Source organism: Tiliqua scincoides, chromosome 4 (assembly GCF_035046505.1).
Source record: "Tiliqua scincoides isolate rTilSci1 chromosome 4, rTilSci1.hap2, whole genome shotgun sequence".
Classification (NCBI taxonomy): Eukaryota; Metazoa; Chordata; class Lepidosauria; order Squamata; family Scincidae; genus Tiliqua; species Tiliqua scincoides.
The window spans coordinates 40,158,204-40,182,795 of record NC_089824.1 but is presented as its reverse complement, the minus strand read 5'-3'; the positions used below and the strand labels follow the sequence as shown (position 1 = coordinate 40,182,795).

Below are 24,592 nucleotides of genomic sequence, written 5' to 3'. Positions count from 1 at the left end.
TCTAGGCGTGAGTAGAATTCATACAACGGAAGACAGGAGTAGAAAATGTTGCAATGAAGAATATGGAATGAGATGAGATCACTGCATCAGTCTGTCCTTTGTGAACCTGGACAATGATCACAGAGCCAGATGGGATTAGTGAAACCTATTTATCAGAAGTTCAGAGCAGTTGCATGAAGCTGATAGGCAGCTAGGAGAGCGAGGTGAAAAATGCATCAGATTTACAGCTGCAGTGATGAAAATCTAGAAGTCTTCACTGTGATTTCTTCCAAATGTGAGTATCTGATAGTCAGAGCTATTGCCAGGGCTGTGGGTTTGATTGAAATGACGTGCCAGTAGAAAAACAATCTTTCAAGTGATAAATTCAGATGCATGCTCACTGTAATTGCTTTTCCAGCAATCCCTGATTCTCTTTCTTCTCCTCCTGCAACAAATACAGGCAGGCTAGCTAGGTGGTACTGTGCTTCCATAAGAAAAACTGCTATCAGTGTGCTTCAATCCATGTGGCTTATTCTTGGACCTCTGAGACGATAATTAAAGTGACAGAACATAATGTTATGAACATGAAATATAAGCTCCAGTAGCTAGTTGTTGAACACAGCTCTGTTTAATCATAGCTCACTGGCTCAAAAGAGGAACTACTTTCAAATTTGTGTTCTGAGACTATTTCGAGGCTGAGTTTTTTTTAACCTGAGTCAACAGCTGGTCACAAAAGGCAAAAGACAGACACAGATCAATATGCATTAATGAGAACAACTGCTTTTGAAGTCCTGATGCCAAAAGTGGAAGTTAAGCATGAGAAATTATTTGTGGAGAACAATGCAAGCTACTAGGTTTTTGCAGGCACAGTTGCCTTTTACAAATTAATTATGAATTTTTAAAAATGCAAATGAAATTATCAGTGGGGTTGCAAAAAAGAAATGCTGGAATTCACGAGTGCATACACAAATTTTTATATTATATATATAATATATTGAATATTATTGAACTATATTTCTTGTTGAACTATATTTCCACTGGTGATAGTTTTAAAATTCCCCAGCTCCACTGTTCTTTCACTGCAGACAGGGTATAACTGCAGTCCAAGCCCAGGGTCAGGTCTGCCCCCAAAGTCTCAATCCCATAGCTGCACCAAGCTCCACCATCCCATATTCACCTGTAGCATGAACATTTAATTAAATATTAAATTTAAAAATTCATTCCAGTAGCACCATTTCCTCCAGTAAATATTTGATGTTGATGTCTCTTCCCTGCTTTGCCCCCAGGACTGACCAAGACCACCTGGTCTGTTAAAGACACAATTTAAAAATGCATTTTGGAGGGACTTATTTTGTCCATTCATACCCAGGATGCTGGTCCACCAAATAATGACCCCTTTTTCATGTTTGACAACTGGACTTTCTCTAAATCTCTAGAGTTGTCATGTTTTTCCCCAGACAGGGCTCCTGTGCCCTTAAAAACTAAGTAATAATCAGAAATTCAATATGTGGTGCTTTTTCTGGTATGAAGATGTAGTGGCAAGAGATGTTCCCCCAGCTGAACTGTCACACAGCTGCTAAAGGCATAGAAGTCCTGGGGCGGGGGAGGCAGCAACCCTAACTTCATCTGGAATGAGAATACAGTAGAACCTCTTTAAGCTGACCACCCAAGGGACTGGAGGAATTGGTCAACATAGGGAGGTGGTCAACATACGAAAAAAAAGTCTATAGAAACTTAGGTCTAGAAAAACCCAAGGCTCTAGAAAATTAGGTCAACTTAAGGAAGTGGTCATTATAGAGAGGTGATCAACTTTGGAGGTTCTACTGTATAATAGAATTTTGAAGTCAATTTGGAAAGAAGCAAGACTGTGTGTGATGCAGGGGAGGCAGTAAAAGTAGACCAGGGCAGAAAGCTTATTTGGGAGGGACTATCCTATAAATAGCCCCTTTCCACAACTCTTTCCACATTCTTTGTCCCACAACTCAGCATCAGAACATTTTTCCGTGCAAGGCATGTGATAGGAGGCAAACAAGGGCTCCTTTACCTAGTAGTCTGGTATAGAAGGAAAGTTGGCAAGCACTACAAGCACCCCTGTAGCACTATAGCATATCAAACTGCATTTGCCGAAAATCTTCCAAGTGTTCCTATCCTATCCAAGTACAGGTGTGCATCACTTAACAACCATTCGCTTAACAACAGGTTGCATATATGGTGGTGGTCAAAGCACAATGTTCTTAATGAGGCAATTGCATCTCCCATTGCCTGCAGCAGGGTGCCTGTTTAAACAACAGAGAGGCTCTTAACGCAAAGAAGAGGCAATCTGTCTCCAGTAGGCAATAGCTTGGACTGAATGTTCACTTAATGACCTAATCACATTACAACAGGAATTGGTGAACTTATCTCTGTTGTTAAGTGGCACACACCTGTATTAGAAGTACAGCGGTCCTATGTCCCCAGCTCTGTTATTTCTAGCCTGGAAGCATGCAAGAGTGCTTCTTTAACTATCAGTAAACACAGCCTTTCCCATAGATCTAGAATGAGAGGTCAGAGGGCAGAGTTTGCAAGCAGGCTTGGAACTGGGAACTCAGCAATTCTGGGGCAACCCCTGCTGTACCCCTTTTCCACATGCAGCAGCACACTGTGGGTGCTCAGTAGCTGACAAGTTACAATAGTAATAAGTTCTCTCCCATGCACTTCCATCAAGTGCATCTCTGCTGATGTACTCAGAGAGGAGTAGCATCTAAGATGGCTCATGTACAGTGCTTGATACTTTAGGGCCAAACTACATGTGACAATACAGGAGTAATGTGGCCTGCTGCGCTTTTGCTTCTTAAGTAGTGGTGCGGGCACGAAACACGGAAAACCTGTGGCAAGTAAGGAGGGGTTAGCACTTTACCCCAGCTGTGGTTCTGATCTCTATCACACACCCTCATGTGCTCTGTTTATTGGGAAAAAAGCTTGCATTGAACACACTGAGCATGCACCACCAGAGATAAAAAGATACAAAGAAATCTTAGCCTGTTGCCAGACAGCCAGAACAGGAGGGTGTAAGGCTCACCCCATACCACAAAATATGTGTTCAGTGATTTTACCATTACAAAAGTTGGCTCAGGGACATTCGGTTCTGTGGTACAGCACTTGATTTACATGCAGAAAGTGCCATTCAAACCCTATAAGTAGCACCTGTAAACAGGCTGGGAAAGACCCCTCTCGGAAACCCTGGAGAGTTGCTGCCAGTCAGTGCAGATAATGCTGATCTAAGGAGACTAGTTTTTGGACTCACTATAAGACTACTTCTTATGATGTGCATGAAGGTGGATCCTTTAGAAAGGCCCTTTTTACAAACTCAAAGACCTCAGCGGTCACCGTTTGGGTCACCGTTTGCTGTTGCTTCACTGTTCAACAAATATAGGGCTAGATCAGTGGCCATGGCTCCCTAGAGAGCCAAGGAATCCTCACAAAAAACCCATCACCCTGTACAATGTATAGGATTGTAGCCATAATGAGAAGCCATGGCCTATGGCCCAGTAGATCAAGGGAGCCACCAGTCAAAAAAGTTTGGGAATCACTGGGCTAGATGGACCATTTGACTAATGCTGTATAAATCAGTTCCATGTGTCCTCATTTCATTCTGGCTTCCACCTCAGTCTAAAGACCCTTTCAAGGAGCTATTGCATCCATTATTGCTGCTTCAGCAGTTCCTTTCTCTCCTGCTTAGGTATTCTACCATAGATGCATTAGTGCAATGCTAGTTTAAAAAAAAAACTGCCCCACCAATTTTTCCAGAAAATTTATTCTGTTGAAAGTGGAGAAGTGAAAACATTTTTCTGCAGTTTCCAAAGTGCTAGGGTCACTTTAGGCCATTTTATGCCTCCAAGGACACTGTTTTAGGGAAACTGAGGCACTGGAGTTGTTTGCAGGGTATGCCCCACTGTGATAAAAAAAATGAAATTTTGGCATATTGTTTATGGTAAGGGACTAGACTTTGGAATGTTTACAGGTAAAAACCTGTAATCAACTGTGGAACACAAAATTGCTCTAATGTAGCAACTGAACAAAAGTTCTGTAAAGTGACAAATTCAGTCATTTTTCATAACTTCCTCAGATTGGGAGAGGAGAATTCTGCAGGGTTGCAGTCATATATCACTCTGTGGAACATAGGCCTAACACTGCTGAAGTTTCAGGCATCAGTCAGTCAGCAAGAATTACCATCTCTATTGTCATTCAGATAAAAAAATAGTCATTCAAAGTTTCAGGCTGCCTTCCCTCTCAACACTGCAAAACTGACAAGACAATCATGCCTACTCAAAAGTAAGTCCTACTGAGTTGACTGGGACTTACTCCCTTGTAAGTGTGCATAGGAATCCAGCCTGAGTCATTTCTTCATTGAAAACTGAGGTTTCCAGCAATGTACAGGATTCTCAGATTAGGGGGATTATCTCAAGGTTTGTCTTACTGAAGATTGTCTTTCCAGCAAGTTGCAAGGTCATGATAGATTCTTTGCTGATTCTGCTCTGCTTCTTCAACTGCAAAGCAGTTGAGGTACCTGTTGCAGCAGGCAGCTCAATGTGAAATATGAGGTTCCCCCTCAAGCTGTGCACAAGGTACTCAGAGGTCAGAAAGGCACCTCCTCCTTGAGGCTGCTGTTACTAAAGGACTATGTGGCCAGCTAACCACAGGGTAAGCCAACATTCACAAGGGTATTCAGAGATCAAAGAGGCACCCCCTCCTTGAGGCTGGTGCTACTGAAAGAATAGGTAGCCAGCTAACCATAGAGTGAGCCAATGTTCACAGGGTATTCAGAGGTCAAAGAGGCAGCCCCCTCCCCAGTTTGCAAGATCTGAAAGAGCTAGACCTGTGTGCCCAGTAAAAATAAAATGTTTTTTGGAGCAATTTTCTTGCTTGAGGCCAGTTTTTGAGTACGATTTACATAAGGATCTATAGGTTAGCACCATGGACAGTACTAAAAAACATTGTATCTAGCTTATGTTAGATGCAGTAACGCAATGTTTCAAGTATATGGAAACACCTTGAATTTTTTCTGCAGGCTTTTACCTCATTCTGGAGGCCCCCTGAAACTGTTGCAAAAACACACCATTGGCAATGTTGTGCAAATGTCCCTTCGGTAGAGTACCAGTTAAGCAGTTTTCTCTTTCCCTGCAAACATATTTCATGCAAACATGCAGCACTTCAGCTAGAGGATTACAAAGGGCAAGCTGGCTGCATATTTATAAGGCACTCATTACAGTCTAATCTGGAAGAATCATTACCGTAATTAAAAATTGCAGAACAGAAAGGGGACATGCAAATAATATGTAATGCTTCTTTGGTTTCTGCCAAAAGAAGTGCCTTAAAGAGAACAGACACATTTTCATAAGCTTATTTCATTGAAACGCCCTATGACTCTAGTAGAGCTGAAACATCCATCAGGTGTTATTATTTCAACTACTATTGAAGGCTATTTTCCTGAACAGCTAACATGTAAACTTGTTTTAATTTTGGGGAATTTGCAAACATTGACCTGATTTCCACTAGCAACATCCCTGCCAGACAAGAGGCATTCAGCGAATTGGTTTTGAATGAAAATATGACTTTTACACATTGAATCTCCCTTCCTCCAAGGAACTCAGGATAGATCACATGTTTTTAACCACTCCACTTTATCGTGGCAACAACCCTGCAAGGTAGGTTAGGCTGAGAGCAAGTGGCTCCAAAGTGACTTTAAATTGGCCTATTTTGAAACTCATTTTGTTTCACCTTTGCAAAATCCATGGATACCTTTGAATGAGAAGTCCTGCAAGGGTCACAATAATGAAGACCCAATGCAGCAATGTGGTTAGAGAAGCCATTTCAGATGATACTTTTATCGCCTGGCCAGCCCCACACATTAAAGCAGGGGTGCCCAAACCCTGGCCCTGGGGCCACTTGCGGCCCTTGAGGACTCCAAATCCAGCCCTCAGGGAGCCCCCAGTCTCCAATGAGCCTCTGGCCCTCTGGAGACTTGCTAGAGCCCGCATTGGCCTGATGCAACTGCTCTCAGCGTGACAGCCAACAGTTTGACCTCTTGCGTGAGCTATGGGATGAGGACTCTCTCTACTGCTTGTAGTTTCACATCTGTGATGCAGCAGCAGCAGCAAAGGAAAGGCTAGCCTTGAGCTATTACAAGACCTTCATTCATTCATATAAGTTTCATCTCTAATATATTCATTTATGTAAATGTATTCAAATTTGAAATGTAAATTAATTTTTTCCCCGGCCCTCAACACAGCATCAGAGAGATGATGTGGCCCTCCTGCCAAAAATTTTGGACACCCCTGCATTAAAGGATAGGATCATGATGTGCATTCAGACTGGGCCGCTTCTCTCACTTTCCCAGTTTCCACAGTAGATCATCCTAATTGCATGGGATTTCTTTAAACGTGCTTTTAAACTTAGGTGGAGCAGTGTATATAGGAGTAAGTTTGGACAAAGTCTCCCAATGCAATTAGAAAGACTTTCTGGGGAAGTGAAAGGAAGTGAGAGGAAAGGCCAAGACATGAGTATGCATATCCTTTAAAATGTGGGGTCAGCTGAGCAATAAAAATAGCCCCAAAAGCCCAAAAAGACACAGGTTCAAATCCCTGCTCAGCCATGAAGCTCACTAACAGCCCAATCCTATGCATGCCTACTCAGAAGTAAGTCCCGTTTGAGTCAATGGGGCTTACTCCCAGGAAAGTGTAGATAGGATTGGGTTGTGAGTTTAGGCCAGTCACTGTTTCTCAGTCTAATCACAGAGTGGTTGTGAGAAGGATAAAAGGAGATGGAAGGGCCAGTACATCATCCTGAGCTCCTTGAAGGAAAGGTGGTATATAACTGTGGAAAGTACATAAAATAAAATAATAATATGGGAGATGACAGAGATCCAGCTAGACTTGCAAGGTATGTTTCAAACTGGAAGTGCTTCTTATTTTTTTGGTGTGATGTGGCTCCAGACTGTGGCTCCAGATCCTGTGGAGCAGGATCCACAGTGCAGAGGAGTGAGGAAAGTTAACTCTTTCCCCTGAGGTTATTCTCCCACTGAGAATCTCCTCTCCAAAGCAGAGATGAACTCCTAAGGGTGCAATCCTAACCCACTTTCCAGCACCGACATAAGGGCAATGCAGCTCCAAGGTAAGGGAATAAACATTCCCTTACCTTGAGGAGGCCTCCATGAGTGCCACCCAGCTGCAGGATGCAGCACATGTCCCATTGGCCTCTGGCCCTCCGGAGACTTGCTAGAGCCCGCACTGGCCTGATGCAACTGCTCTCAGCATGACAGCCAACAGTTTGACCTCTTGCGTGAGCTATGGGATGAGGACTCTCTCTACCACTCTCTCTACTCTTTCTATGGCAGCGCTGGAAAGTTGGTTAGGATTTGTGCCTCAAGCAGCAACTTTCAGGAAAACCAGAGGATTCAGAGTGTAAAACTCAGGTAGGTGGCCTTGGAAAAGTAATCTCACAGACTTCCCCATCACCACTGAGTTGTGGCAAAGATAGGCATAGTGAGCATATTGTCACCATGATATTTTTCAGACATGCTGAACTTATGATAACTGTTGAGTAGCTGGTGTGTTGTTCTTTTTAACTTTTTAAACTTATTTGTACTGAGTTCCAAAAATCCCTTCATGACGGGGAAACTGCCAAATCATGCCTCATGCAGGGTGGGGGAAGGACTGTTGTGTGATGTAGCCTGTACATTCCTCATTCTGTGACTTTTCTCAGCCAGAGCTGAGACTCTTTCTTCCACTGACCTTGTCCTACAAGGAAACCTGAAGTGATGAATTATTACTCTCTTCATTCATTCTGATGTTTATGTTTTTTCTGCAGCATGTAGCCCAGTCAGACGAAAAGCCAAAAGTGTACAATGCGTCCTATCAAAAAAGGTAAGAAAAATTGTCCTCTGCCAAAGTGGATTTCTCTTTTCATCTGACCTTTCAAGGGCATGATGTGAAACTGACACTTTTGCAGGTACAAAAGGAAACCTGTCTTAAGACACATGCAAATCGCATGAAGGTTGTTGGCAAAATGTTTCTGTGATCTTCAAACTTAGCTTCCTCATAAAAGAACATTATGAAGAAATTAACATGAAATTAACATGACATAGAAACTGCCTAGTTCTTTTGAGGTTTCAAAGCACTTTTCCTGCTTCCAGTGCCTGGAAACACTGAATCCTCTACTCCTCAATTCAGAAGTAAGTCCCACTGAATTCATTAAATTCATTTAAACTTTTTTTTAAAAAGATAGTGCCCCCCATTTTTATCCTTTATTTCAGTTTGGGCTCTGGCCAAGGCTCCACCAAGTGAGTCAATTCCTGAACCCTCAATACTAGTGGTGGTAGTAGAGTCCATTGTGCCATCAGAGGCCAAGTGCAGAGGTTTGCCCCAGAGCCTCAGCAGCCTAGGACCTGTCTGGATTTATTTGCTCTTCAGTACCAGCTGCTGGAGTGAAAAGGGTTACCTTCTCTTGCATGCTAAGAAATATCAGAACTGGCACACTTAGTACAAAACAATGTACTACACAAATGGTGGCTGCTTTAATGTACTGGGAAAGGGTTTTGGAATAACCAACTAAACATATCCATTTGAATGCAATAATAGGCAACTAAACTTGCTGAGTTTTTTCCCACAGTGAGATAGGTCGGATGGACCATGGAATGAACCATGGGATTGATAGTTCTGTGAACTGTCTAGCAGAGAAGTCTCCACAGACCTACAGAACTACAGTTCCAAACATTTCTGAGTTATCTGAGTATTTCTGTGACAGCTACGTCAGTCCAAAAACGTTGGCCAAAATAAAACGAACTCAAACACACCTGAAAGCCACACTTTCCAGTCTAGAAGTTTCCCTTGTAATCCCTCCCAAGTGCGGCTGGAGAGATGGAATGCATCGATCCACATACTGTGAGAAAGTCACCTGTTGTTAGTTCCAGGCTTCAGCATTCAAAAAATGGATTCTGGGGCAGAGACCTAGTAAGCACTGGCTTCAGTTAATTTAAGCCCATGTTTTTCTGACAATAACATACAGCCACAGTAAATACATAACTGAAAGGAAATTTTGAGTTCCAAGCATTTTCTAGAAGACAAAGTAGAAAAATGACCTTTAAAAATGTGTCCCTTTGCCTGTTAGCGTTACAGTGCTGCCTGAGATGACATGAGGTCTTCCACCGTGGTAATCTTGTTAAATGTGCTTCTTTAAACCTAGACAAGGACAAAAATAGACGCCCTGGAAGCCTGCCAGAGTCTTTCAAAGCTGTAGCCCCATGAGTGTGCCAGGGCAGTCTTAAGTACTGCACACAGCCCTATGATTAACCCTGTGAATTAACCTCAGATGCCTTGACATTAACCATTTCCAGACAGCAGACAGGCTCTTTTTCTGCATGCTTATGCCTGGGAATTCTTGAATAACTAAAGCACAGCTACGAGGGCTCTAGCAAACAATGTTTGTTTCACAAGTCCCACTGAAACCAGTTAGGACATGGGTGTCAAACATAAGGCCCAGGGGTCAGATGCGGCCTGCGGGAGCTTTTTATCCAGCCCTCAGGCTCTCAGCTGCTGAGCAGTGCTGAGGTGTTACTGCTCTAAGGACAGCCCACATGAAAACTGGGCTGTCCCATATCTTGAAAGATGATCAAGATTTATGTATTATCTCTTCTGTCATTTGCAGCTAATTAGTTCCTAAGTCAGAAAAAGTGCTTATTTTTTGGTTATGACGTGTTTAATGACATCATTTCCAACCCTCAGCAGGCACCTTGAATGCTGTTCGGCCCTTGGTATGAAACAAGTTTGACAACCCTGAGTTAGGAGATATTTGTGAATGGTGCTGTCAATATTTCTGTCAATATCGCAATATCTGCCAACATCCCAACTTTTAAAATCAAAATCTTAAAATTTAAGATCCATGCTCATAAATAATGGCATAATTAGGAACATTTACGGTATGTCCCTAGAAGAATTATGTCAATGTGTAGCTCTCTCCCATAAACATCAGCAGGACTCCTGAATGGTATCTTATTATTCTTGGGCTGTAAATTGTTGTAGTTTTCTTTATTTAATAAGCAAAAAAAAAATCATGAAAAGGCACCCTTGTACAATAAAATGATTTTCCTCTAGAATTCTGGAGCTGAATTTTGCTTTAACTCCAAAAGCATTCCTAAAAGCACACAACATTCCTTTCTTCCTTCTTTTCTATACTAAGAACATAAGAGTCCCACTGGATCAGGCCAAAGGCCCATCTAGTCCAGCTTCCTATATCTCACAGTGGCCCAACAAATGCCCCAGGGAGCACACAAGATAACAGGCACAACCTGCGTCCTGGTGCTCTCCCCTGCATCTGGCAATCAGAGGCAGCTTGCCTTTAAAACCAAGAGCTTGCACATACCTACTATGACATGTAACCAGTAATGAACTTCTCCTCCAGAAATTTGTCCAATCCCCTCTTAAAGGCATCCAGGCAAGATACCATAACTACTTCTTGTGGCAAAGAGTTTCGCAAACTAATTACATACCGGGTAAAGAAATATTTTCTTCTGTCTATCCTAACTCTCCCAACACTCAGCTTTCATGGATGCCCCCTGGTTCTGGTGTTATGCGAGAGGGAAAAGAGCGTCTCTCTATCCACTCTGTCCATCCCCTGCATGATTTTGTATGTCTCAATCATGTCCCCCCTCAGGCACCTGTTTTCTAGACTGAAGAGGCCCAAATGCTGAAGCCTTTCCTCTTAAGGGAGGTGCCCCAGTCCAGTAATCATTTTGGTTGCTCTCTTTTGCACCTTTTCCATCTCCACTATATCCTTTTTGAGATGTGGCAACCAGAATTGGACGCAATACTCCAGGTGTGGCCTAACCATTGATTTGTACAATGGCATTACAATATTAGCTGTCTTATTCTCAATGCCTTTCCTAATGATCTTTCTTTACTGCCACCGCACATTGGGTCTACATTTTTATCGAACTGTCCACAAGGACCCCAAGATCTCTCTCCTGATCTGTCAGGAGCTTAGAACCCAGCAGCCTATATCTAAAGTTTTGATTTTTTTGCCCCAATGTGCATGACTTTACACTTACTGACATTGAAACACATCTGCCATTTTGCTGCCCATTCTTCCAGTTTGGAGATATCCTTCTGGAGCTCTTCACAATCTCTTCTGGTCTTCACCACTCAGAAAAGTTTGGTGTCATCTGCAAACTTGGCCACCTTGCTGCTCACCCCTGTCTCCAGGTCATTTATGAAGAGGTTGAAAAGCACCTGTCCCAGGACAGATCCTTGGGGCACACTGCTTTTCACCTCTCTCCATTGTGAAAACTGCCCTTTGACACCCACTCGCTGCTTCCTGGACCTCAACCAGTTCTTAATCCAGGAGAGGACCTGCCCTCTAATTCCCTGACTATGGAGCTTCCTCAGCAGTCTTTGGTGAGGGACCATGTCAAATGCCTTCTGAAAGTCCTGATATATAATGTCCATGGGTTCTCCTGCATCCACATGTCTGTTGACCTTTTCAGAGAATTCTTAAAGGTTTGTGAGGCAAGACTTACCCTTACAGAAGCCATGCTGATTCTCTCTCAGTAAGGCTTGTTCGTCTATGTGTTTTGAGATTCTATCTTACCTGGAACAGACATGAGGCTGACTGGCCTATAATTTCCTGGGTCCCCTCTCCTTCCCTTTTTAAAAATCAGTGTACTAAAGATACTAATTTCTGAGCAATTTGATTACTGTTTGTACAAGACAGCTCCGCAGTATTGCAAGACTCAGTAACTGGCTTCTTGAGGAATACCCTAAAGTGAGCCAATGAAGGCATTTTTCAGAGTCTGGTATTTCAAGACTCTACAGCACAGGAATAAACTGATCTAGTAAATGGAATGAGCAGCTGGTAAGGACAGTAGTCAAGTATCTAGAGAGCTACTCACTCACTAATATTGTTTACTCTGCATAACACTGCTCTTCATTTGAACAACTGAACTCACATTATCTTTTCTGATACAATTAGAAAAGAAAAGTGACTTCGCAATAATCCTAGAGATTTACCCTGAGTGCTCATAATGACCTAGAGAAGCTTCAAATCCTGTTTAGATCTAAATGGTGCTGTGACAGGCTTGGCTTCCTGACCTACATAAGCCATCTTGATTTATTACAGCATGGCCCTCATATTCCTGACTGTGTCCGGTTCAAACTTTTTTAAAAAAGAGATATTGATGGTCAATAATGAAGCAAATGGTGGAGTTACAGGCCAAAGTGGTCCACCTCGCATAAGGGAAGGACTAAGGGAGGTGACTGGACTTCTTCTTACCCCTCGAGTAGAATCTTTTTCCTCTCTCAGGAAGAGACAGCTCCAGCCAGCAAAATCCAATCAAAGAAAGTTTTATTGCTTACAGCCTGCTAGAATAGAAGCACTATATTGCTTTTTGGTCCCTAACACACATGTACAGCTCATGGTCACAACCTCTCACCCTCAAGGCTGGCTCTTAAAGTCTGCTGCTCAGTCTGGATGCAGGAAGCAGCAGAAGTCCCACTGGAGGCATCACTATGGTTTGCATCACCCACTGCAAGGACTGATTGCATCACCCCCATGATAGACCCCCTTCTCCTGTACCAGACCATACAGAGTAAATATCATACACACAGCCTAAATGCAGTGGCATCACTAGGGTTGATTTCACCCCATTAACTTTATTTAAATATTTAACAGATCATCCATCAAATCAGTAACCAGTAGCCAACTTGATGACACTCACACAACTGAATAAGAGTTCTAGCATTGGCTCTGATACATGGAAATGAGAGCTGACTCATACTAACACCTGACTGGTTCCCTGCCGTGTCCTAACACCTCATTGGCTCTTGGAACAATTAGTTTCACTGGTCAGTTTTGAGTTCAAGAAATCCACTTTTTGTGACATAAAGCACTTGTGTTATCTTTTTGTGCTTTATTGGCCAAACCTTTTGACAGAATACAGATAACACTGGCCAACACACATTTTGCTTCCTTAAATGTTACACCAATTCCTGGGTATATTTGGGGTGCTGATTCCAAAAATGGCATCTGTTTTGCCCTATCACGTCTAGTTTTGGAGATATAGTATAGCCTCATTAGTGAATGGTTAAAGCAGCTTCCTCATGAGGAAGCCTACACCATGGCTTCCTCATGAGGAAGCTGCTTGAACCATTCACTAATGAGGCTATACTATATCTCCAAAACTAGATGAGATAGGGCAAAACGGATGCCATTTTTGGAATCGGCACCCCAAATTCATATCAAACCACCATAAAGTTTGGGAAAAACTTTTCTGGCCCTCACTTTTGTAGGCCTGTGTAATTCAACATGGTTTGTTTCATTATAATCTGCGTTAAATTACTCATTAAATAATATAGAACATGATGCTATTATTCCAAATTTTCCAAAAGGTTTCCAAAATTTTGGCACTAGTGGTATCCCCCCCAAAGGTGTCAACTGGTGTATTCTGCACCCCCAGTGATGCCACTGAGTCCCACTCTGTCCTCAGGATTTCAACTTTCTACCCTCTTGGTTGGGGCAGTAGGCCACTCTGTCTTCATTCTCATGAACCAGGCTTTGTCCCCAGGGCCCCTCCTCTACTCTCAATTCCAATCACCTGGTCTGGGGTCATCTGGAACTAGAATTCCATTTCCCCTGATGTCCAGTTTTTGGATGGTGTGATTATTCCCTCCCTTGGGTGGCACGCAACAGTGCCCTCATGACAACATCCTTGGTTTGCAGATAGCAGTGTTGTGGAAACCTATGTTCTTTGATGTCTGTTGCATCCAAGTAGCCCTGTTCTTTTGCTAAGGTTGTTTGGGATGGTAACAAAGTTGACTTTCTTCCTTTCCTTGTGGTTCAGCTTCCTCCCACTATCTCATCCAGCTCTGATCAATCATTCTCCTATGCTTTCTTGCCTAACTGCGATCAATTATACTCCTGTGCTTTCCTGCATAATTGCAATCAATAATACTCCCATGCTTTCTTGCCTAATTGGTTCTATGTGTGTGTTTATTTTCTGCATATATTTGTTTCTATGTGAGAAAGCTTGATGTGCTCTTGGGTTCTGCTTCCAATATGTCAAAGGTTTTTTCACATATTACAAAATCAGAGCAGTTCTTACATTACAGGATCAGCATGATCATCAGCTCTCATGGTTGCTTCCTAAACTGTTTGGTAACATCTGAACCCAAAATACCATATAGAATGAGCCAATGACATGGCCACTTTCCATGTCAGCACTGCCTGCCCGACGTAGATGGAACAATATTGGCAAAGGACATAACCATACTAGTGGCCCATCCCAGATGAACTTCTAGATCCACGCATTACTAGAGTGAAGTGGGAAGTATCCACATCAGAGTGTCAACCATACTGTTCCTCTGATATAAGAACTATTCTTAGAACATATGCTGCATGCATCCATCCATGATATAAATGTACGTCTCAGAAGCCTACTACCAATACTCAAATCTATACTGATTCTTTTAGTAACAAGTTGTTGAAGTCCTATAATAAGCTTGGTTGTAGGATGAGATGCAACTACAATATAAATCCTAATTGCATCAATGTATCACATTTATTTTTAGTTGTACTTTCAACACATACTTAGCATCTACAACTGTACTTGCTTTTGATAACAAAGGTGTGCTTCACCTCTTTGCCATCCATAGGTGGTAGCAGCATCAGACTATAATCCTCACAGGACAGAAGAGCTGCTATCTCACCAAGGTGATCTCATTCAAGTCTTCTGCAAAGATGAAAATGGGCAGAACTTCAGCCACCTGCAGAACAGGCAGCAAGGATTCTGCAGTCATCCTGCTAACTGCTCTCCAGCACACAGTAAGGCCCCAGCAATTAACATACTACCCAAAATTCACTAACTACCCCACAGGACAGCTGTATTCATCTCTTATAATGCAAACAGCAAGTTTTGTGGCACCTTAAAGGCTAAGAAATCCACTGTGACATAAGCAGACCAAATATGCCTGGTGCAGCAAGTTCTCACAGCATGAAACAGTTTTCCATGAAAAACTAAACGAAAAGAAAATTAAGGGTGGAAAAAGAAGAAAGAAAAGAGTTTGAGGGTCTGAGATACAGTAAAAAGACCCCACTGAATTAATGATGAGAGAGAGAGAGAGAGAGTGTGTGTGTGTATTAGGCTAGGCCTGACTGTTTTCAAACTCTCCCAGAATTTGAAACCCACAGTAAATCCTTGCTGGGGCAGGGAGGAGGCGGCAGTGTTGGGAGGAAGGCGGTGATGCAATCCCCAGTATCATGCCACTCAGGGGGCTGCAGGGGCTGGGATGCATTCATCACTCCCTGCAGCAGCCTTCCCTGGGTGTGGGGAGCCCTGTGCGAGCCTCTGCAGGGCTCCCCAGGTCAGCAGAAGTGAAAGTGGAGCGATCGTGCTCCACTTCCGCAAAACCAGATGGCCAGGAGCAGAGAGAGGCAGCGGGGGGGCCTCAGGCGGACTCAGCCCCCCCTTCAATGAGCCCCACGCTCGGTGAGCCCTGTGCTCAGGGGGGCTGCAGGGGCCTGGGTACACTTACCAGAGCCTCCTGCAGCTTCCCGGGGGTATGGGGAGCCCTGCGCGAACGTATGCAGGGCTCCCCGATGCTTTAGAAGTGAAAGTGGAGTGATTGTGCTCCACTTCCGGTTTAGCGGAAGCGGAGCATGATCGTGCCACTTTCACTTGTGAAGCTTTGGGGAGCCCTGCAGACAGCCGTGCAGGACTTCCCGCACCCCCGGGAGGCTGCAGGAGGCTCTGGTAAGTGCAGCCAAGCTCCTGCAGTCCCCTGAGCAGAGTGATCCTGGGGATCACACTGCTGCCTCCTTCCTGCCTCCTGGCTGCCCCCACCCCTCAAGGAGAAAGAGGCCAGGGCTCTGCTCCAGTCTGAAAACCTCTGGGCTAGGCTATGAAAAATCAAGCTACTAACTCTACTGCCATGTAATCAAAATGCAAAACCATTCTCCTACTGATGCCGGGGAAATATAAAATGCTCAAACATCCCAATGGAATAGCATATAATAGAAAATGATCTTTTCCCCCAAGTTTCTGCAGAACATAACACCTTTTGTTGCAGACATTATCCTACCAATGCCACCACTGTCCCTCTGTGTTTTATTTTTTAAATATTCTCTCCCAGACTGGGAAACCCTAGTCTCTAACAATGAGGAACATCAGACAGCTACATTTCCCAGTTAGCAAATCTCCACTTGCACCAGTCATTTGACCTTTCTGATTTCTCATTCCTCAGACATAACAGAAATGACCCATATTGTAGAACTTTCCATTTTACAGGTCTCTAAACACAGAAGATAACATTTTACCCACAAAATGCAAATCATTAATAATTGCTTCTCATCTTTATTGTGCACTGCAGCAGGAGTTTCGAAACAATCATTCAGCCACAGCAATCACCAACGAGATGCAAGTTCCTTGGTATGTAAAACACAATATAATATTTGCACTATATTTGAACTCAAATGCATACTTGAACTATATTTGAACTTTTCGTTGAAAAGCGGTATATACTGTTAATAATAATAATAAATTTTGGTATACAAATCTGCATCTAATAATAAAATAAAAGTGTATCTTATGCAATTTAACACTGTTATAGTCCAACCGTATTCAAATTTACTGATTTGGAATCCAGTGATTTCAATGGAACTTACTCCAAAGTAAGTGTGCATCAAACTGCAAATTTGATCTTAAAAGATGCTATTGCACTCATCCCAGTTGGCTCCTCTTTTGAATACAAATGCAAGATGAAATTGACACATCAAGAGATACTTCTGAAATCACCAAGAGAATCTAAAGGAAAACTGAAAAAAATACATTTATTTATTTTTGTCAACTAAGAGCCCAAACCTGTGGTCCGTGGTGGAGCTCCGTGCCGCAGACCAAAGTCGCAAATGTGCCGTAAGGCACAAGTGTGGGGCTTACCACCGGGCTCCCACAGGAGTTTGCCCAACGCCAGGCTGCGGAATGGGAGGGGGGGCGTGGCCAGGGGTGTGGGGGAGGCATTCCAGGGAGGGGGGAGGCATGCCATGGGGTGGGCAGGAGGTGTGTCAGGGGGAGGGAGAGAGGCAGATCCGCGGAGCCGAGCTCCGCAGGTTCTGGTGTTATGTGAGAGTGTAAAGAGCATCTCTCTATCCACTCTGTCCTTCCCATGCATAATTTTGTATGTCTCAATCATGTCCCCCCTCAGGCATCTCTTTTCTAGGCTGAAGAGGCCCAAACACCTTTCCTCATAAGGAAGGTGCCCCAGCCGAGTAATCATCTTAGTTGCTCTCTTTTGCACCTTTTCCATTTCCACTATGTACTTTATGAGATGTGGCGACCAGAACTGGACACAATACTCCAGGTGTGCCCTTATCATCGATTTGTACAAGGGCATTATAATATTAGCCGTTTTGTTCTCACTACCTTTTCTAATGATCCCAGTTCAGGTTAGCACCATTAGGATCAGCTTGTGACACATGCCAGACATCCAAGTCAAAATTCCCCCTTCTACAAAATTATTTGTAGTGGAGTCATTCTATGTTGCTTTTTAATTATTATTTGTATCTAGCCATTTTAGGCCAGAAACTGTGATTAATATTTTCATTTCCCTGTGATTTAGCAACCACAGGCATCCCCAGTGTCCCATCACAGTACAAAATGGATTGCAACCACACAACCAACAATGAGAAATGGAGTTTTTGCTGGAGAGTAAGTATCTTTCTATTACACATTCATTGACATGAATTCACATTCACAGCTGCCTCAACATGGGAATGGGACTATAGCTCAGTGGCCAAGCAAATGGCCAAGCACTGAGATTACATGCAGAAGATCCCAGGTTTAATTCTTAGCGTTTCCAGGTAAGGTTGGGGAAAGCCCTCTACTGGGAACCCTGGAAAGCCATAGTTGACTTTAAGATGAATACTAGATCTCAGTATAGCCGGGTAGACCTGGGCTCCCTGGACACAAAGAGCTCCCTACCCATTCTGAGTATCGCTGGGTAGACCTGTGTTGCCTGGAGGCAAATTGCCTCTGGGAGCCCTGGTCTACCCATTGTAAGTATAGCCAGGTAGACCTGGGCTTCCTGGACACAAAGAGCCCAGGTCTACCCATTCTGAGTATAGGTGGGTAGACCTGGGCTCCCTGGAGGCAAAGTCCCTCTGGGAGCCCAGGTCTACCCATTCTAAGTATAGGTGGAAAGAGCCCAGGTCTACCCATTCTAATTATAGGTGCAAGGAGCCCAGGTCTACCCATTCTAAATATGGGACAGGTAGACCTGGGCTCCCTGCACACAAAAGTCCCTCAAGAGAGGCCAGGTCTACCCACCAATACTTACAATGGGAAGACCTGGGCTCTGCACCTTCTCACACCCCAGGCTGCAAACTACAAATCTCCCACTGCCCAAGCGCTACCCCCTGGGCCAGGGGTCGGCAACCTTAAACACTCAAAGAGCTGTTTGGACCCATTTTCCAGAGGAAAAAAAAAACCTCAGGAGCCACAAAACCCTTTTGACATCTAAAATGAAGATAACACTGCATATATAGTTTGTTTTTTTTACCTTTATGCTCTTATAGGTCCCATTTTTATAATGTAGCCCCCTCTTGTAGCTTTTAGTTAGTTTTGTCATACATTCTTGTCCTGTGTTTTCAGACGCCTGGTCCTCTATGGTGTTTTGCCTGATTCCAAGGCCATTCTCTGCCTGGAGAATTAGGCCAACTTTAAGCAAATTAGCTCCCCTTCTTTCCACCAACAAATGACCCTGGTTCTGCTCTGTAGTCCTGCTGGACCCCACCTCCAGGGTAGCCTGCCTGTTCAACCTGCAGGGGTCCTCTCTCCTGCCAGCAGCCTCCCACCACTACAGCAGCCCCTTGGTCCTCAGCAGGTCTTGGGCACAGCAGCCACACTTTAAACTCCAGTGTCTCCAGCAGTTAGTCACAAAGTCAGTCAGAGTATCCAGGGCAGAGTCCAAAGTCAATAAGCCAAGTCACAGTCCAAGATCAGATTACAAAGTAAGTCAGTCAAATCAGTCAGAGTATCCAAGTCAAAGTCAATAAGCCCAATCAGTCTCCTCTCCTACCTCCAACCTGCACTCCTTCTACAACCCACACCCCCTTCCTCAGGTGCCAGTTATATCCCTGAGGGCCCTGTTGCCTTCAAGTGGCTGCAGCTGTGCAGCACACTCTGCTGGATGCCCAGGCCTTACCCTTAAAGGGGCCACTGCTGACACCACATCTACCTCCTCACCAGATCTTCCAGGATTCCAATACGTATGGCGGTTATGACATCTGCTTATCTTACATGGATACTAAAGAACTCCCCCCACCTTCCAGAGGCACCCTGCTGGAAGGAAAAAAGGACACAGACTCCAGAGGTGGGGAAGAGAAGAAGCCAGAGCTGGGGGGGGGGGAGTCTTCTGCCCTGCCTGCCTGCCTGCCTGCCCTCCCTCCCTCAGGTTGCAACCCTCTCCACACTATCCTGGGAGTAAGCCCCATGGGCTACAATGGGACTTCTGAGCAGACAAGTTGGTTGGAGCTCTCAGGTTGCAGTCCTCTCCACACTTTCCTGGGAGGAAGCCTCACTGACTACTTGTGAGTAGACCTGCATAAGAGGGGGTTGAGACTACAGCCCTCCACACTTTCCTGGGAGGAAGCCTCACTGACTACAGCAGAGCTTACTTGTGAGTAGACCTGCACAGGAGGAGGTTGAGGCTACAGCCCTCCACACCTTCCTGGGAGTAGCCCAGGGACTACATCTGGGCTTACTCTCAAACAGACTTGCGCGGGCTCCCACTCACCCGTCCTTGTGCTTGGCCTTGAGCAGGCTCCAAGGCTGCCATCCCAGGCACCCTTTCCTGGGAGTAAGCTTCATCTGCTGTAATGGGGCTTACTACTGAGTAGACACACAGGATGTCTCCTCTGCTGTGAAGGAAAAGCCACTCCTTGCACTGAGTAGGGACCTGCTCAAGGAAAGGTGGGCTGCAAGGGCTTGCAAGGGCTGAGGAGGAGGGCAGCTCAGGATTGGCTGGTAGTCAGCCAGTGAAGGGCCCTGAGCCATTCCAACAGAAAAAGCCAGGAGCCTGCTGGATGCTGATTGGCTGAGCCTGCTGGAGAGTTGGGGAAGGGAAAAACAGGGAGCTTAAGCCTGCAGAGTGGGCAAAATTGAAAAGGGAAACCAATGCAGGGCAGGTGGGGGTGAAGGGAGAGGAGGGCAGTGAGCTCAGGGGGCGGAGGAAAGCAGCCTGCCCTCCCAGCACAGGTGCCTCCTGTTAACCCCTTTGCTGCTTTCACCGGGAGGAGCCGCAGCAGACAGCTGAAAGAACCACATGCGGCTCTAGAGCCACAGGTTGCCGACCCCTGCGGCCTGGGCAGACCCGCCTTCCCAGGCTTAATTTTCACTCTGGGGGGGCGCCCCAGCTGCTCCCTCAAGGCCAGCAGGTGAGGGGGGCTGCACAGGCAGCCCAGCCCACCTTCACTTCCTCACAACACGCCCGGCCGTACGTCCCACCCATTACGCCTACACCACCACGCCGCACATCCACCCAAACCCAGCCACACCCAGCCCAGCCAACCCCCATTTACGCCTGCTGGTCAGGGAAACAAGCCACCCACCCAGTGCCAAAGCCCAAACCTACCCCCAAAGCCACAAGCCCCACCCCAGCCAGCCAGCCAGCCAGCCAGGGAAAAACCTGCCTGCCTGCCTGCCTGCCTCAGCTGCCGCATTCCAACCTCAGTTAGCCAGCCAGCCAGCCCCGCCTGGGGCACAGCATTCCACAAGGCAGGCTGAAGGGGCCAAAGGCAAAGTTTCACACGTGTGCTCAGGAAGCAGTTCCAGGAGGCCAGGCAGATCTAGGGGCCAGACCCGGGTGTCCGGATGGCACACCTGACTTGGGCGTGCCTTCCCGGGTATATGGAGATGGGGTCTTTGGCACCCCTGGAGCGCCAGGCCGGGGTTCCCCAGCCTGGTGCTTGGTGGACCTGGGCTCCTGAAGTCAACAGCCCAGGTCTGCCCGGGCCGGGCAACACCAAGTCCCACAGGGAGCCCAGGTCTACCCGCTAGGCGCGCCGGCCTCAAAGTCCATCAGGGAGCCCATGTCTACCCCGGCTGTGCAACACCAAGTCCAACAAGGAGCCCAGGTCTCCCTGCCAGGCACACCTGACGACAAAGTCCCTCGGGAGCCCAGGTCTACCCACTGTAGATATAGGCGCGGAATTCCTGATGGGGTCGAATCTGACCCGCCTGTCTGGGAAGTGGTTCCAGGAGGTTGGGTAGATCCCGGGGCCTTCCGACCGATCTCCGGCCGGCACGCCCACCTTGGGCATGCCCGTGGAGATTTCTGGTAACAGGGTTTCCGGGACCCTCTGAGGACCAAGCGATGTTTCCCTGGCCAAGTGACCAGGGGTTAGGGTGCCCCCCGCTGGTCCTCTGAGCAGTGGTGAGCCAGAGGACCTGGCGGCCAGAGGAGTGGAAGGGTGGGGTGGGCCTGGCGTCGGGCGGCCCTGCACTCCAGGTCCCAGAAGACTTCAAGTATGGACGGGTGCAGGCTCGCCCCAAGGAAACACCGAGCAGGGGAGCCCCTGGTGGAGGGGGGCGGCCAGCTGGCAGCCAGGGAGGGGGGAGGCCAGCCCCCTCCAGGCCCAGAGAGAGAGGGGGCGCTAGCCCTTTCCGGGATGCCGGCAGCCAGACCCCGCTAGGAGGGTTCAAACGTGCAGGAGACCCCGGTTTCCCTCCGACCAGGTGCAGGTACCTGTGGTGCCCCCGTGGGCGGCCCGCCGCCTGGCGGGACACAGACACAGCAGGGGCTCATCCGGCCCCCCCCCCCGCAACACGTGGAAACTCCCCACGCTGGGCCTGAGTGCCTGGGCCGAGGCGTCTCACCCCCATGTTTTGTCCATCACAAGGCCCAGGCAGGGCCCACCTGAAAGAAACCAAATCCGTACGACTCTTAACTTCAGGATAAGGCCGTATCCTATGTCCTTGCACCACATGACTCAGTCTAGAACAGTGTTTCCCAACCTTGGGGTCACAGGGCAGGCATTCCCAACCTTCCTTTGGGATGTTTCACCAACCCTGCCAAGGACCCATAGGTGACATTAGTGTGGCACTTCTGGGTTTCACTGCCATCATCAAATGCATGCAAGTAAAAAAGGTGATTTTTACTAACATGCATTTGGAGGTGACAGCAGTGGCAGCAAACTCAGAAGGGCCCAGTTAGGTCACTACCCTCCTTGAGGGCAGGGGCTCTAAGAAATTTATCAGGGGGTACAAAGTTTCTTTGGGGCCTCTTCCCCAAGGGGGAGAGGGGCAATGGGGCAGATAGAACAGAGGCCAAAATAAGGCAGGGGGAGGGTGCTGACCACCAGAATAATCTTTGGAGTCCCGGTATACCAGGCTTCTTGATGTGGAGCCCAGGTGTACCTGACCATGCAGCATTGGCATTTAAATAAAGTATTAAGGAAAACCAAGCACACTCCCAAGTCTTTCTAAAATCTTTGAAATATAGAAAATCCATTGCAGAAAATTAGCATCATTGTATTTAAGTTCACGCTAAGAATGAAAGCATCCTGTGTGCACCAAAATGAACTTCTGCAGCAGCTATAGCCCCACAGCTGGGTCCCCAAGCTCCTCTACACTCCATCATGGTAAGTGGATCCACAAGCCAAAGAGCTACTGTGGCAGGTCAGTTTCCTCCCTGATGTGACACTGTAAAGGAATGTAAGCATTCCTGGGCCTGGTGTGTTTGGCTTGTGGCCGCCATGTGCCCATGGTAACGCCCCCACCATCCCACATGGAAGTGAGTCTGGGAGGGACTGGAAAATGGAAGATCCCAGGAAATTTCTGGGCCCCCTTCTTTGGCTCCTGGGCCCCTTTTCTGACCCTGGACCTGGATACAAATTATTCCCTTTACCCCCCCCCCCAGGCCCTGCTTGAGGGTGTAGCATCCAAACAAAGGTTGGGAACCTAGAAGGACTAATGGTATGTGGCTCAGATGGTGGATAACTGACAACCAAAAAAAGTGTTGTTTTGTTTTACAAAGAGTAATTGGAAATGAGTAAAAGATTCCCAAAATATCTGGAGGCTCTGGAAGAATGATTTTCAACCTTTTCATCTCATGGCACACTGACAAGACATTAAAATTGGCAAGTCATACCATGGTTTTTTGACAATTGCCAAACTGTCAGCGGGGGGCTCGCATCCCCCAATGGCCCTACTAATAAAGTACCTTCCACAAACTCCCACAGCACACCTCAGACCATTCATGGCAAACCAATGTGCCATGACACACTGGCTGAAAATCGCTGTTCTAGAACAACTTGGTTCTGCAACAACCTTTTGAGCTGACATCAATAATTTCAATATAATAGGCATATTTTAAACCAATTAACTTACTATTGCCAACATATCATGCGTTGAACATTTCCAAATTTGAATTTATGTTAAAGATATTGCTTAGTCAAATGAGAAAAATATTTGTTTATGTACGTTTTAAACATGGCAGCCACCATCATGGATGTCCTGCCTCTAGCCATGGGCCTCCACAAACCTGTCATAGACATTGCTCCTGTAATTGAATTTAAAACTGTCAATACAACTTTCATAAAAAGAGTACTGTACACACAGTTGCTTTGAGTCATTTTGTCAAATTATTCAGCAAAATGCATAATGTATAGTAATGATTTTTGAGATGAACTCAGCACTGAACTATTTCACCTGTTGAACCACAGGCAGGGAAGACTGTCGCGGAAAAATACTGAAGATGACATAAGCCAAGCTCAAGGAACTGAAGCCTCTTTACCTTTGACAGGAAGCACTTTGTACGGCACACCCAGTTTGCTGCGAAAAATATGGATGAAACATAAAAAGAAGTCCGAATATCTGGGGGCAACAAACAGTGCCTTTGAGGCAGACTGACAAATCTCAGCCTTGCCTTTGCAGGCTAGTACTGTATCTGTCTGTTTATGGATGCAGTGCTGTTTGAACACATCCACGGGAAAAATGTTTACTCAATCTACAGAGCAGAAAAGTTAAAGAACTGAAAACAATACAAACACTCAATTCAGTTCATATATTTTGCACATATTTTTGATGCCAGTAAATTTGTTAATGGATTTGATTACCATTATATAGCAACACAATGGCTCTTATTCTATCCTGACATATTTAGTTTTGGTAGAAGGGGTTCCTTTAGAGGAGTTAATGTACTTCTAAGTTAGACCTCACAAACAGCTACAGCATGCCATTCCAGTAAAGCCAGTAAAGCAATATATTGTGCCGCATTACTCCTGAAAAATGTGACTCTGAACTAGTGGTTTCCAATTGTTTACCTTCAAGAAACCTTTTGCACATCAATATGTTTGCTGAAGATCACCCACAGGTCAAAAAGGATTCCAAGAACTGGTCCTAGTGCCAGCACCAAGGTGTAAGGGAGACCTAGACCAAGCTTACCAAAAGGCATGGAATCATCACAATTGGTGAATGGGGGAAAATCTTCAGCAATGGCAGCAGCTCCTCCCACCCTCAGAGTGTAGAAGGAAGAGGAGTTGCCACAGTGTCTGGGCAAATCAGTCCACAAGTATTGGGATGTTGTGGGGTTGGCCC

The 24,592-nt window shown here is 45.7% G+C and overlaps 1 protein-coding gene across 1 annotated transcript; it reads left to right on the top strand.

Annotated features, from left to right (window-relative positions):
* The first annotated feature begins 210 nt into the window (after nucleotides 1–210).
* On the top strand, nucleotides 211–23,905 carry VXN (vexin). Its single transcript, XM_066624112.1, has 6 exons — nucleotides 211–274; nucleotides 7,825–7,880; nucleotides 14,658–14,826; nucleotides 16,371–16,429; nucleotides 17,616–17,704; nucleotides 23,719–23,905. Exons 1-6 carry the CDS (start codon nucleotides 211–213, stop codon nucleotides 23,903–23,905), a joined length of 624 nt encoding a protein of 207 aa, XP_066480209.1.
* The last annotated feature ends 687 nt before the right edge of the window (nucleotides 23,906–24,592 follow it).

Excerpts from the sequence above, each read along its gene's own strand:
- VXN (XM_066624112.1), top strand. The coding sequence starts at position 211 with ATGCATCAGATTTACAGCTGCAGTGATGAAAATCTAGAAGTCTTCACT. Across the intron at positions 14,827-16,370 it reads TAACTGCTCTCCAGCACACA|CAGGAGTTTCGAAACAATCA; the intron begins GTAAGGCCCCAG and ends TGTGCACTGCAG. Across the intron at positions 17,705-23,718 it reads AATGGAGTTTTTGCTGGAGA|GCAGGGAAGACTGTCGCGGA; the intron begins GTAAGTATCTTT and ends GTTGAACCACAG.